The sequence below is a fragment of the Poromitra crassiceps genome, assembly GCF_964638095.1.
Source record: "Poromitra crassiceps genome assembly, contig: HAP1_SCAFFOLD_324, whole genome shotgun sequence".
NCBI classification, from domain to species: Eukaryota; Metazoa; Chordata; class Actinopteri; order Beryciformes; family Melamphaidae; genus Poromitra; species Poromitra crassiceps.
The window spans coordinates 108,164-122,500 of record NW_028152078.1 but is presented as its reverse complement, the minus strand read 5'-3'; the positions used below and the strand labels follow the sequence as shown (position 1 = coordinate 122,500).

The window sequence follows — 14,337 nt, the reverse complement described above, 5'->3', positions numbered from 1 at the left end:
CACTTGCTCTGTCAAAGCCTGAGCTGGCCCACTGGTTGAAGGCTGATCTGGGACTGTGGTGGTGGGTTACCTATCATCAGCTGTTTCCTCTCCTCTGCAGGTGAACATCTATCTGAGTGATGACCACTGCCTGATCGGGATGCCACTGACCAGGTTGTCGAGCAAAACACTTGTACACTTCTACCTGTAGTTCTGTGTGAAATGTGTGTCTCTTCTCTCAGAAGGGCTACAGTACATTTGCCTTGGAAATGTATTCTTAAGTAGCCAAATCAGGGATTTCTTACATTTGTCTGTCTTGGGAACTAAATGGAAGTAAAACTAATGACAAGGAATGTAGTCTCTCATCCTGGAGCCAGGCTGGATAAAACATACTCGTACTGTTGTCATGTGTGAACCTATCTGACCCTCAGCCCCCCTCCCTCCCCTCCCTGTTGTTATTCTGTTGATGCAAAGCCAGTTAACACTACAGCAGGGCAAACGTTTCAATCATTGAATTTCAAAGATGCAGCAATTCCCCCCCAATATTTAATTTTAAAGACTTTCTTGGAACAAAACAAGAACCAGACAAATGAACAGGCTCAGACACAGGAAAGGAAAGAAAAGCATGTATGTAACATGACACTATTACAATGTTGTAATGTGTTGCTGCTAGCTGCATAGGGTGCTTATGTGCTTCTAAGAGATGTTGTCACAAGAGGTCAATGAGGAACCAGCCGGGCAAGTCACCCGCCGCCCCTAACCTCATCGAGGTATAGGACAGAAACGGATCCCAAATAGTTAGATTTTTTTTTAAAGTGAGTTGGTCCTTAGGGACCTGAGTCTCTCCATCCTTATAACAGAGATCATGTCTGTCAACCACAATTGGAAAGAGGGTGAAAAGGGGGATATCCATTCCTTCAGAACAGTTGTCCCCAGAGACAGTCTGAAACATCTGCCTTATTGGTTCCCTGTGTCTATCCCTCAGGTTGCCTCTGGCTAATCGGAGCTACATTCAGACCACAGGACTGAGGTCTACTGTAGCCTGGGCTCTGGGCTCACTGGCTCAGATACAGGTGCTAACACATTCACATTATACAGGTCTTAGGTCTACTGTAGCCTGGGCTCTGGGCTCACTGGCTCAGATACAGGTGCTAACACATTCACATTACACAGGTCTTAGGTCTACTGTAGCCTGGGCTCTGGGCTCACTGGCTCCTCAGATACAGGTGCTAACACATTCACATTACACAGGTCTTAGGTCTACTGTAGCCTGGGCTCTGAGCTCACTGGCTCAGATACAGGTGCTAACACATTCACATTACACAGGTCTTAGGTCTACTGTAGCCTGGGCTCTGGCCTCACTGGCTCCTCAGATACAGGTGCTAACACATTCACATTACACAGGTCTTAGGTCTACTGTAGCCTGGGCTCTGAGCTCACTGGCTCAGATACAGGTGCTAACACATTCACATTACACAGGTCTTAGGTCTACTGTAGCCTGGGCTCTGGCCTCACTGGCTCCTCAGATACAGGTGCTAACACATTCACATTACACAGGTCTTAGGTCTACTGTAGCCTGGGCTCTGGGCTCACTGGCTCAGATACAGGTGCTAACACATTCACATTACACAGGACTTAGGTCTACTGTAGCCTGGGCTCTGAGCTCACTGGCTCAGATACAGGTGCTAACACATTCACATTACACAGGTCTTACGCTTCGTTCACACAGACAACCTACGCCTTGCCTTGCCTCAACCCACGCCTACGCCGAGCTGGGCGTGAACCTGTTACACGCTTTTGCGATCACACCGCACGCCTTTTGCACGCCGAACCTGGAGCCGAGTCACAAGCGCCTCTCCTCTCTCCCGACTGTATTTTTTCACGTGTTGTCCAGAATTGTCATGGGTAGCCTCTAGGTAAAATAAATCTGATATATTTAATGTTCTATTGATGCTGGATATGTATAACCAGGTCTGACTATAGTCGGACATTTTAGAGAGGTAATCTTGCAAGAATATGTGCTGGCACAACAACATTGTCCATCTTGCTTCTTCGGTGGCTATTCTCTCTCATGAAGATTTGTTTGCCGACAGGGAGAAAGCCCCACGTGATAGCCACCCGTCAATCTCTCTCTCGCTCTCTCTCTCTGCTCAATACTGTTGTAGAAACTCCATTTTATTTTGAAATTCAGTTGACTTTGCCATTTCCCATGGATATTGTCGCGTTTTTCTTTCATGGCTTGACAGAAAAGCCTGCCTGCATGCGCCTTGTCGGCGTGAAAATAGAACTCTCGCCTGAACTATAAAATCGGCAAGGCACAGGCGAGCCGTGGGTACACGCAGGGTTCACGCTCAGGCGCCCTGTGTACACAGGCTCGTTGACTAAAACGGACGCCTATTAAAAAGCGTGGGTAAAGGCAAGGCATAGGCAAGGCTTGGGTCGTCGGTGTGAACCCAGCCTTAGGTCTACTGTAGCCTGGGCTCTGGGCTCACTGGCTCCTCAGATACAGGTGCTAACACATTCACATTACACAGGTCTTAGGTCTACTGTAGCCTGGGCTCTGGGCTCACTGGCTCAGATACAGGTGCTAACACATTCACATTATACAGGACTTAGGTCTACTGTAGCCTGGGCTCACTGGCTCCTCAGATACAATGACAACAGAGTCAGAATTCTGTTTATCTCTGAGCCATAAATCTTTCTAGCGATGGAATTGGCTTGCTATGAATAAACAACAATTTCATATTGTCATTACAAAGTGCAAATATTATATATTTGGTTGGAGAACTTGTGAAACTATGATGGTCAAGAATCTCATTTGTGATTACTACAGCAGAATAAAATGAGCTAATATCAAAATGTTCTACCCCACGATATGTATTGTAATATTTTTGTATTGCGATATATGAATTTTGATATATCATCCCATCAATAGACCCTTCTCACGGGGGCCATTTTGTGTCGAAAAGGCAGGGTAAACACAGGTGCAAGCAAAACACTAATGAGGGTTTCCAACTTCCAATCATGGAAGTTTGAAACCCTCATTAGTGTTTTGCTTGCACCTGTGTTTACCCTGCCTTTTCGGCACAAAATGGCCCCCCGTGAAAAGGGTCTATAATGAAGAGGCAATGCTACTCTGAGTTCTAAACTAGTGTGTTCTAAAATCATTTGATTCACATTGTGTTATATCATCTCCTGTTCCCCAGCCAGGCTCCTGTGTGCTCGACCCAATGTGTGGAGTGGGAACTATCTTAATAGAAGCAGCACAGGAACACAAGGTCAGGACAGAAGTTTGGAAAGTCTGGAAAAGTGTTGGAATTGAATTGAACAAAACCTCTCGATACACGTGGCTGCTCACTTTATACAAGTGTTAACCTGCTGTCTTCACATATCGTGTGTCACATTGTGTTGTTAACAATGTTCCTCAGGTATGGAGTGATTTGGCCTAGTAGTCATAAATATTTCCCAGTCACTATCAGTGCACACTAAGGTCCTTACACATCTGGAGCATTTTTTTCATGCGATTAATTCGCACGTCAATAATATTTTCCGAACCTATATCAGTCAATGCAACCGTGCATACCAACGGCGAAGTTTCGCCGAGCGTTATTGCGGTGTTTATTTTTTCGAACCACGGTCGATTTTTCAGAAATTTGCTTCCGACGTCTGTGGCTGTGATTGACAGGTGGGTCAAAACTCGCATCGCAATTTCGTGCCGTATATTCGCATCGCTCTTGATGTGTAAGGACCTTTATAGTGAACAAAAATCGATTAATTGATTGGTTGGTTGGTTTTTGTTTGACAAATCTCTGTCTCATTGATGACATCAAAACTTGTGTTTTATGAAAATATTGTATCAAATATTGTAATTTGAACCACGGTCTCATCGGGATCATCAGGATGCCTGTTTCCTGGGTGTGGACATTGATGATGGACAGCTGCAGAGAGCCAATGAGAATGTAGCGTTTGCAGACCTGAGGGACAGGATACACCTACTAAAGGCTTCATGTATCGGTAGGAAAACTTGCATCAAATGATCATCAGCATAAAGTGAAAATTATTGTAATGTTTAGGCATTTAACTGAGGTTCTTATGTAGAGTGACCTAACCCAGCAGAATAATTTAACTGAGGTTCTTATGTAGAGTGACCTAACCCAGCTGAATCATTTAACTGAGGTTCTTATGTAGAGTGACCTAACCCAGCAGAATCATTTAACTGAGGTTCTTATGTAGAGTGACCTAACCCAGCTGAATCATTTAACTGAGGTTCTTATGTAGAGTGACCTAACCCAGCAGAATAATTTAACTGAGGTTCTTATGTAGAGTGACCTAACCCAGCAGAATCATTTAACTGAGGTTCTTATGTAGAGTGACCTAACCCAGCTGAATCATTTAACTGAGGTTCTTATGTAGAGTGACCTAACCCAGCAGAATCATTTAACTGAAGTTCTTATGTAGAGTGACCTAACCCAGCAGAATCATTTAACTGAGGTTGTTATGTAGAGTGACCTAACCCAGCAGAATCATTTAACTGAAGTTCTTATGTAGAGTGACCTAACCCAGCAGAATCATTTAACTGAGGTTCTTATGTAGAGTGACCTAACCAGCAGAATCATTTAACTGAAGTTCTTATGTAGAGTGACCTAACCCAGCAGAATCATTTAACTGAGGTTCTTATGTAAAGTGACCTAACCCAGCAGAATCATTTAACTGAGGTTCTTATGTAGAGTGACCTAACCCAGCAGAATCATTTAACTGAGGTTCTTATGTAGAGTGACCTAACCCAGCAGAATCATTTAACTGAGGTTCTTATGTAGAGTGACCTAACCCAGCAGAATCATTTAACTGAGGTTCTTATGTAGAGTGACCTAACCCAGCAGAATCATTTAACTGAGGTTCTTATGTAGAGTGACCTAACCCAGCTGAATCATTTAACTGAGGTTCTTATGTAGAGTGACCTAACCCAGCAGAATCATTTAACTGAAGTTCTTATGTAGAGTGACCTAACCCAGCAGAATCATTTAACTGAGGTTGTTATGTAGAGTGACCTAACCCAGCAGAATCATTTAACTGAAGTTCTTATGTAGAGTGACCTAACCCAGCAGAATCATTTAACTGAGGTTCTTATGTAGAGTGACCTAACCAGCAGAATCATTTAACTGAAGTTCTTATGTAGAGTGACCTAACCCAGCAGAATCATTTAACTGAGGTTGTTATGTAGAGTGACCTAACCCAGCTGAATCATTTAACTGAGGTTCTTATGTAGAGTGACCTAACCCAGCAGAATCATTTAACTGAAGTTCTTATGTAGAGTGACCTAACCCAGCAGAATCATTTAACTGAGGTTGTTATGTAGAGTGACCTAACCCAGCAGAATCATTTAACTGAAGTTCTTATGTAGAGTGACCTAACCCAGCAGAATCATTTAACTGAGGTTCTTATGTAGAGTGACCTAACCAGCAGAATCATTTAACTGAAGTTCTTATGTAGAGTGACCTAACCCAGCAGAATCATTTAACTGAGGTTCTTATGTAAAGTGACCTAACCCAGCAGAATCATTTAACTGAGGTTCTTATGTAGAGTGACCTAACCCAGCAGAATCATTTAACTGAGGTTCTTATGTAGAGTGACCTAACCCAGCAGAATCATTTAACTGAGGTTCTTATGTAGAGTGACCTAACCCAGCAGAATCATTTAACTGAGGTTCTTATGTAGAGTGACCTAACCCAGCAGAATCATTTAACTGAGGTTCTTATGTAGAGTGACCTAACCCAGCTGAATCATTTAACTGAGGTTCTTATGTAGAGTGGCCTAACCAATTTTAACAGAGGTGTTTTGCACCGTGGTGAATGTCTGTCGAATATCCAACCTCAAACTAGCTCGTGTGTGCCTCAACTCAGGAGTATATCTAGGGCTTAACAATGGCCAAGCCAGAGTCAGGAGTGAGATGACGGATAACTCGCAGCCGCTAGAAACAACAAATGTGTGTGAGATTGATGCTAATCCACAGTCCCTCACATTTCACTGTGCAGATCCACAGTCCCTCACATTTCACTGTGCAGATCCACAGTCCCTCACATTTCACTGTGCAGATCGGATCATTCGTCCTCTTGAAATACCTTGTGTAACGGGTTCGGTTCTCAAAATAGAATTAGGCTCGCGTCTAGACGAACCAGACCCGCTACAACAACAATAGAACCAAATAAGCACAAGGTTTATCAGACAGAGAGTAAACGGAAGCTGGCTTACCTATCCCAGGAGTAGGCGGCGGACAGCAGGCTGTGGAGGAAGCTAGCTACAACCAACTCCCCTTCATTAGATTGGGGACGCTATTCTAAAAGTATATCACGCTCACACGCATACGTGAAAACAAAGGAAAGACAAAGCACTAGAGAAAACAGGAGCGATAGAGAGAACATGGCTTTCTTGATCAGACTAGCAGAGAGACTGCGCGCAGCTAAATGCCACGTCATATAGCCTACCTAATAGGGGTGGGGGGAAAAATCGATTCACCGAAGTATCGCGATTTTTAATGTCACGATTTTTTTAATCGATCTTTTATTCCAGAATCGATAATCGCAAATTATTATTATTATTATTATTTTTTTTGGGTGCTTGCAGTCAGGCCACTCACTGAACAGCAGGCCAGGCGCCGCCTACTGGTTTACTAGTGGTTTTATTACTTTATTAGTTAGTCTGAAGTAATAATTACACTTCAGGGTTAAAGTGGGAGCATCTCATTGTAAAATTGGACTTCAAACGGCCCAAATCTGGCTTCAAACGGCCCAAATTGGGCTTCAAACGGCCCAAATTTCACGCGCGTCGGCCCATATCGGCCTGGCCTGCTTGGTATCTAATGCCCGGCCTGAATTATGATCCCAGTCCGCCCCTGTTTTTAACTATATCGCCCAGCTCTACTCATGATATATAATATACAGTCTCTAGTGTATGATTCAACTTTTCCCATGTTCTAATCTAGTGTAAAAAAGCAAACAAACTGAAAAAATAAAAGAAAAAAATAAACAAAAATCGCAATAAATCGTAATATCGAATCGCAATAATCGTAGAATCGCAATACTTAAGAATCGCAATATAAATCTACCTAAGCCAACTCCCACTTCCGCCTGACAAACCTTGTGCAACACATGACATTAGTATCCAGGGGTAACCACATTAACACAACCTGTGACACTTGTAAATACAAACTGAGATATCCAAGACATCCACATATCCAGCCACACTGATAGCTACAATTAAAATGCATGGTCACTTGGCGAGAATTGCATCCGCCCACCTGTGCAGGGGCACATTGTAATGATTTCTACCTCAATGTACTGTTTGAAAATGATAGGATCTTCTTTCTGGGTGTTCATCAGTGATGAGAAATTATCTGAAGTCTGTACATATGAAGGTTATTTCGCCATATTTTGGGCTGTTTCGACTTAAATCGGGGTAGAAGTGAGGTGGAGGGTGGGGGCTGACTTTGGTGCTTAAAATCCGGGTGACCTCCAAGCCAGAGGGGTCTATCCTGGCTCATGGAGGCCGACTCTGCTGAGTTTTCATCCCCCTGTTTTTAAGTCAAAACAGCCCAAAATATGGTGGGGATGCTATTCTCGCCGGGGATGCAGAATCCGCCATAACACCCGTGTTCTAAATAAGCTGCTGTTATTGAAGCGCCCCTGGCTTCTGTCAATCTCTCCCTCTGTTTGCAGAGCTGCCGCTGCCCAGCTCCAGTGTGGATGCTGTGGTCTGTGACCTGCCCTTTGGCAAGAAGTTTGGCACCAAGACAAACATGGCTGCCAACCTGCCTCTCATCATCACTGAGATGGAGAGGTATGAGACTCTGTGTGTGTGTGTGTGTGTGTGTGTGTGTGTCTCTCAGTGTACGTGTGTGATCACACCTGTGTTTGAGTGTTTTTCCTATATTTCCAGTACCGGTACTTATGTTCAAATAAGCACGAGGAAAATGTTATTGATTTATTGATTTGATCCATCCAAAAATGTGTGTGTGCTGTGTACACGTTTGTGTGTGTTGTTTGCGTCATTCCAACATTACTTTAAAGTTGTAAAAAATGTAAACATTGCAACATAAAGTAATGATTAGATCAACAATGTGTGTGTGCATGTGCGCTCATGTTGTTTAAAAAAAAAAAAATTAGGCTTATTGATTCGATTCATCTAGTGTGTGTGTGCGTGTGTGTGTGTGTGTGTGTGTTTGTGTGTGTGTGTGTGTGTGTGTGTGTGTGTGTGTGGCTGCATGTGCGCTCATGTTCTCTTTCCAATGGTTGCATCATTTTTTTCTCAAAAAATATTGATTTGATTAACCTAGTGTGTGTGTGTGTGTGTGTGTGTGTGTGTGTGTGTGTGTGTGTGTGTGCAGAGATGGGCAGTATTTGAAATACTTGTATTTGAAATACGTATTTCAACTACTTTTTTGTATTTTGTAATTTGTATTTGGCTGGGCAGAGAAAAATGAGATGTAATTTGTATCAAGATACTTTCAGATCTTGTATTTTGTGTATTTCAAATACATAAAATACATTTTTCTTTTTATTCTCAAATTGACACATGTAAACATTGACACAGGTTTAAACTAAAGATGGAGAAATGACTTGTACTAAAAAACAACTAACTGGACTGAACTGAAACCTGATTTGAATAGGAGAAATTAGTTGTACTAAAAACAACTAAGTGAACTAAACTGAACTGAAACCTGATATGAAAAGATGGAGAAATAAGGTGTATTGAAAAACAACTAACTGAACTGAAACCTGATGTGAAAAGATGGAGAAATTAGTTGTACTAAAAACAACTAAGTGAACTAAACTGAAACCTGATATGAATAGATGGAGAAATAAGTTGAAAAAACAACTAACTGAACTAAACTGAAACCTGATATGATTCAGAATAGATAGAGAAATAAGTTGTACTGAAAAACAACTAACTGAACTAAACTGAAAGCTGATATGATTCAGAATAGATTGAGAAAGAAGTTGTATTGAAAAACTAACTAACTGAACTAAACTGAAACCTGATGTGAATAGCTGAAGAAATAAGTTGTACTGGAAAAAAAAAAACTAACTGAACTATATCAGGGCATTCAATTCCTGAAATGTAACCTTTTCTAGTTGTATAAATATGTTTGCACGTTAAATAAATACTGTGACGACAAGTTACTGACATGGTGGTGAATGTGAAGTTGTTTAAAGGGGACCTACTATGCCTTTTACCTATTTCAGTTATTTATATATTGTGTTATGATGTCAGATATCTATGGCTAAACATAGTCAAAGTTCCAAAACTTGAGGTTAACATGCAGAAATGCTGCCTTTAAGTCAAAAGCCCTCACAGAAGGTGATTAACAGCTGAGCTGAAGGAGAAATTAGTTCTACTGAAAAACAACTAAAACTAAAATGGAAGAACTGCAGTGTGTTAGGGAGTACACATACTGTCAGTGACAGAGGACTAAAGAGAGGATTTACTGTCTAAGGAAACCAGAAAATTTCACTTTTGAATAGCTGAAATCAGAGAATTAGGTCATTTTCCTTAAAGAGATGTCTCTAAATGATTAATAGATCATCAAAATAGGCAATTAATTTAATATTTGGCAATTCATCTATGAATTGACTAATCGTTGCAGCTCTTTATCAGTTTTTATAAAATGTATTTTCAAAATACAAAATACGTATTTGTATCTCAAATACATTTTCAGACAGGTATTTTGTATTTGTATTGTGATACATTTTTTGAGCAAGTATTTGTAATTTGTATCAAAATACTTTATGATGTATTTTCGCCCATCTCTGTGTGTGTGTGTGTGTGTGTGTGTGTGTGTGTGTGTGTGTGTGTGTGTGTGTGTGTGTGTGTGTGTGTGTGTGTGTGTGTGTGTGTGTGTGTGTGTTTGTGTCTGTGTGTCTAGAGTCCTCTGTGTTGGTGGTGTCCTGGTTCTCCTCCTGAGTCCCCAGTTATCTTGTCTGCTGAAAAAGCTCCAGACACACCCAGGCACCGGACCAACCCCTCCACAGGACACAGAGCCTCAGGCTGGGCTACCGGTCTGCCCATCTCTTCTTCTCTCTTCCATACAGCAGGAGAGCTTCCAGAGCCACCCAGACATCAAATCAACATCTACCCGGGAAACAGAGCCTCAGACTGGGCTGCAGCATGGACTGCCTCCCCCTCTGTCCTCCCTGAAGCACCAGGCCACACACAGAGTCAGCTTAGGGGCGATAGACGGACTTATCCATACATATGTCAAGACAGAGTCTTGATGAGTGTTTGGGGAAGTTAGACATAAAATTAATTACTGTAGTTACTTTACTTTCTTACAGGAGAATTCTGAATTATTCTGCACATGCATGATCCCAAACATCCAAAAACTGTAAAGAGTCATGCAGCCATTCATTTAGTTTGACAGTTATTGAGTTGATTTGAGTTAAAGGATGGCTTTATCAACCCACTTGTATCATAAATATATAATCTCTGTAATATAAGCACATGGGCAGTGTTTACCTTCTCTCTCTGTTTACCTCATGATTTTAGAACTCACTCTAGTTTAGAACTCAGAGTAGCATTGCCTCTTCATTATTGATGGGACGTGTTGGTTTAGAATCTCCATTAGCTGCAGCAAAATGCTACAGCTATTCTTACTGGGGTCTGTTGTTAATCTCACCTGCACACATTAATCAGTGATTCATTTGGAAAAAGTCTATTTGTCACTTTGGATGTGTTTAAGTGTAAATAAACAAAAAAACAATCACCTTCTCCAGCAGCAGGTCCCTCTCTCTTGGCTCATATTCACCTTATTTTGGAACTTGGAAGTATCGTGTTCAAGAGAACGCGGAACACTGGGAAAAATGAATTGAACGGTTGTTGGGGGTGGCTGTGGCTCAGGAGGTAAAATGGGTCATCACTAATCGCTTTGGGGGGGGAACTAGTTTTAATTTTTTTCCCTGTCTTTATTTTTTGTTTTTGCTCCAACTGAAATGTTTTATGGTCACTCACGATTCAGTAGGTCACGGGTTAGCTTGGTTCCAGCCTTAAAACTCGTTATATAAGGATTTTTCTAAATGTCTGGTGAAAATGAATGGGAAACTCACTTGCGGGGCAGGAAATGTCACGTGACTGTTCAACTCTATAGACTTAATTTCCAGTTTGTTTGTAGAAGATTTATCGAGTGCTCGATTGACATCACTGATGATGTCATCATCGAGTGCTCGAGTGACATCACTGATGATGTCAGACCAGGGTTATTCAATTAAATTGTTCAGGGGGCCACATTGTCAGAAACCTAAGGGGCCGGACCGTTCCCCGAGCTATTAATCCCATTATATGTACACTTAACACAATGTGCCACCACATTTTTGAAACTTTTATTTCACTACATTGCAAAAGTAGCTTAATTTTAATTTAAAAAGTTTCTGTGCAACAAAAGCTGTGTTAAAGCCCCAAAAGTAAACACATTTCAAACAAATCTAAGTATTCTACAACACATGTGACATGTCAGCTATATGAAATATAATTTGGTCAATTTTGACATCTCTTAGCTACACTACAGCATTGTAAACATTTATAGTGCATCAGGAAAGGAAAACAACTGTAAACAATATTTCTTGTTTAGAACCTAGTACTGAGTATCTCATGAAAAACTATTAATATTGCATCTTTTGTGTTTAGCTACGTCTCACAGCATTGTAACATTGTAGTGCAGCAAGAAAGGAAAACTACTGTAAACATTTTAAACATATTTCTTGTTTAGAACCTAGCTAGCTACAGCACAGATCTCCTGAAAAACGAATGCATATTTCTTGATTAGCTACATCACAGAGCCATCTCCTGAAAAACATTAGTATTGCACCTTTCTTGTGGCTACATCACAGCATCTCCTGAAAAACATTTATAGTGGATCTGACTTGTTTAGATCACTTTAGCTAGATGACATCTGAAAAACAACCAGTTGGGTGTAATAAGTAAATTAGGTTTCATTGTGTATTTTTTTTATTTTTTTTTATAATGTAGAACTCATCTAGTTGAATAGCCCTGTCATAGACATTGTGACATCACAGTGACTAAAAGGAGATGACAGCCAGCACTCAAATGTCCTTTCACAGGTTTAAACCTATGAAAGGACATTTGAGTGTGCTGGCTGTTATCTCCTTTGAGACATTGTTTTGTGTCTTGTTGCACCTGAGCTTTTATCAATTGGTGAGTGTGCTCGCTACTACTACTGTGGACATCACCAGTGATGTCACAAATCTCACAATGTGGCACCAATTTTTTTTTTTTATGTACTATACTATTATGTACTATCGGTGCCCTTCGGGAGCGAAACCCTAGGCTCGCCCCCTGCGCGGCCTCGCCCACAGCTCGGCTGCTGCATGGCCTCGCCTGCTCTATTGGCATGCTCAGCGCACAATCGCCTGCACTATTGGCATGCGTAGCGGCAGCGCACATTTGCCCAACTTCGCGTCACTGATGACATCACAATGCCTATGAAATCATCAGTGCCTATGACATCATCAGTGATAAGTCATAAGATGATTTTGGTCAATGATGTCACTGATGATGTCAGACATTGTGACATCATCAGTAGGACAACAATTTAAACAGAGTGCACTTGCTCCCTTTTATATGAGGAGATGATGATGATGTTAAACCCAACAGCTATTTGACCAATGATTAAATTAGCTAGCTGTGTATGCTTTTGTAACTGCGTGAACGCAGCAGCTATGTCGGAAATTCCGATTTGACACTTCCGAATTCTGTCTTGAACGCTCCATGGGGAGGGAGGAGGTATGTCATGATACCCATTGCGCATGCTCGTTGCGCAGTGGAAGCCATGTTGGAGCTGGAGTGGGCTCGGGCAGACGACGTATGATTTCCCTAAACAACATTTAGCTTTGTTTTCCACGCGTCTTTGCGCACAGCATAATGGACTCCAGCACCGACCTGTCCCAGCGGAACCCGCAGGACGACTTCGAGCTCATCCAGCGGATAGGAAGCGGCACGTACGGAGATGTGTACAAGGTAAAGCCTGGAGGACAGCGAGGGGTCCATTATCGGACACGGTGCTTAGCTAGCCAGCGGTTAGCTCTGGCGAGATTTCAGCCTTCCCGTTTGCTTTCCAGTTCAGCCTGTTGGTTTTGCTGGGGATCGCAGCAAACACACAACACAGACTCTAAACCGGTCAGGGTGTTGTCACTATTTACCCAGTGTGTTTCTGTAATCCTGCTTCTCGTTTTCATGTCCTTTACGATGATCGGATGCAGCGCATTTAAACCTGCTACGTTAAGATCCCATTGTCGGACACGCAGCAGAGCCTGGTCACGGGCTCGTGTTGTGTTGTGTTTGTTGTTGTTGTTTGGGCCTGTTTGTCTTCCCCAACTATATCTGCTGATCAGATGGACATCTCATCGGGCTAACGTCAAAGCTGAGAGAAATCACCAGTAAACGTCAACAATCCCCAACGTGAACGTTAGCCTGGCGGATGAAGAATAACGTTAACGTTTTTGTCCCATTCAAATGGACTTTATTCCTACTCGCAGATAAGTGCGTGTCGTCGTCACTCGTCACAAATATTGGTTTATCGTGTCCTAACGTTAGATCTGGTTTAAAGTTACACACTGTGGTCTGAGTGGCTGTTGGGAGGTCGACGTGGAAACATTGCAGTGAATACGTGCGTTGAGGGATGTGTAGCCAGCAGCTACTAGCTGTCCGATAACGGCCGCATCGACGGCTAGCACCCAGCGGCTACCCTGTTTGTAGCTGCGTTTTGTGGCAACATTGTAACAGAACGACACAACAACACGCAGTGACTTGTTAACACGCACAGGGACACACACCGAAGAAACAAAACACTACTCCGGTCTCATTTAAACGGCTAATATCTTGTAGTGATGAGTTAGCTGAAACGTCTGTTTGGCTTTGGAGGCAGGGGAGAATGACAGCTGCTGCCTGCCTGGAAATTAGGCTAACTCAGGCTAACAACAACAACAGTGATATTAACCCCCTTATTGTTGTTATCCAGTGGTAAACAACACTACACAGTATATGTGCAGTAATTATTAATGAGGGGGGGGGGGGGGGGTTATTGCCTGATTATTGTTGTGTTATAGCTGTTTGTTTGGTACATAGTTTATCAAGGCCCTGTGCTGGCCGCATACCGCCAAGGAAAGGCAATTCCTGAATTACAACCCTTCATCATAAATGTCATTGGGTATCACCACCAGGCAAATCATTTGACCCCTTTTATAAACAACTATAGGAATCATCATGCTTTTTAGTAGTAGAGTACAGAAGAGAAACACCGCAAGACAGAGGCCATTTACACCTGGCACTAACATGCGTTTTCTGTGATCAGTC

At 42.2% G+C, this 14,337-nt stretch overlaps 1 protein-coding gene across 1 annotated transcript in view; it reads left to right on the top strand.

Annotated features, from left to right (window-relative positions):
* LOC310771058 (THUMP domain-containing protein 2-like) overlaps window positions 1-10,686 on the top strand; it is an 18,776-nt gene extending 8,090 nt beyond the window's left edge. The window contains exons 4-9 of the mRNA XM_083663738.1: window positions 101-153; window positions 965-1,052; window positions 3,186-3,257; window positions 3,879-3,993; window positions 7,692-7,812; window positions 9,899-10,686. Of these exons, the coding sequence (XP_083519864.1) occupies window positions 101-153; window positions 965-1,052; window positions 3,186-3,257; window positions 3,879-3,993; window positions 7,692-7,812; window positions 9,899-10,247 (798 nt within the window). The 3' untranslated portion in view covers window positions 10,248-10,686. The remainder of the gene's footprint in view (window positions 1-100; window positions 154-964; window positions 1,053-3,185; window positions 3,258-3,878; window positions 3,994-7,691; window positions 7,813-9,898) is intronic.
* The last annotated feature ends 3,651 nt before the right edge of the window (window positions 10,687-14,337 follow it).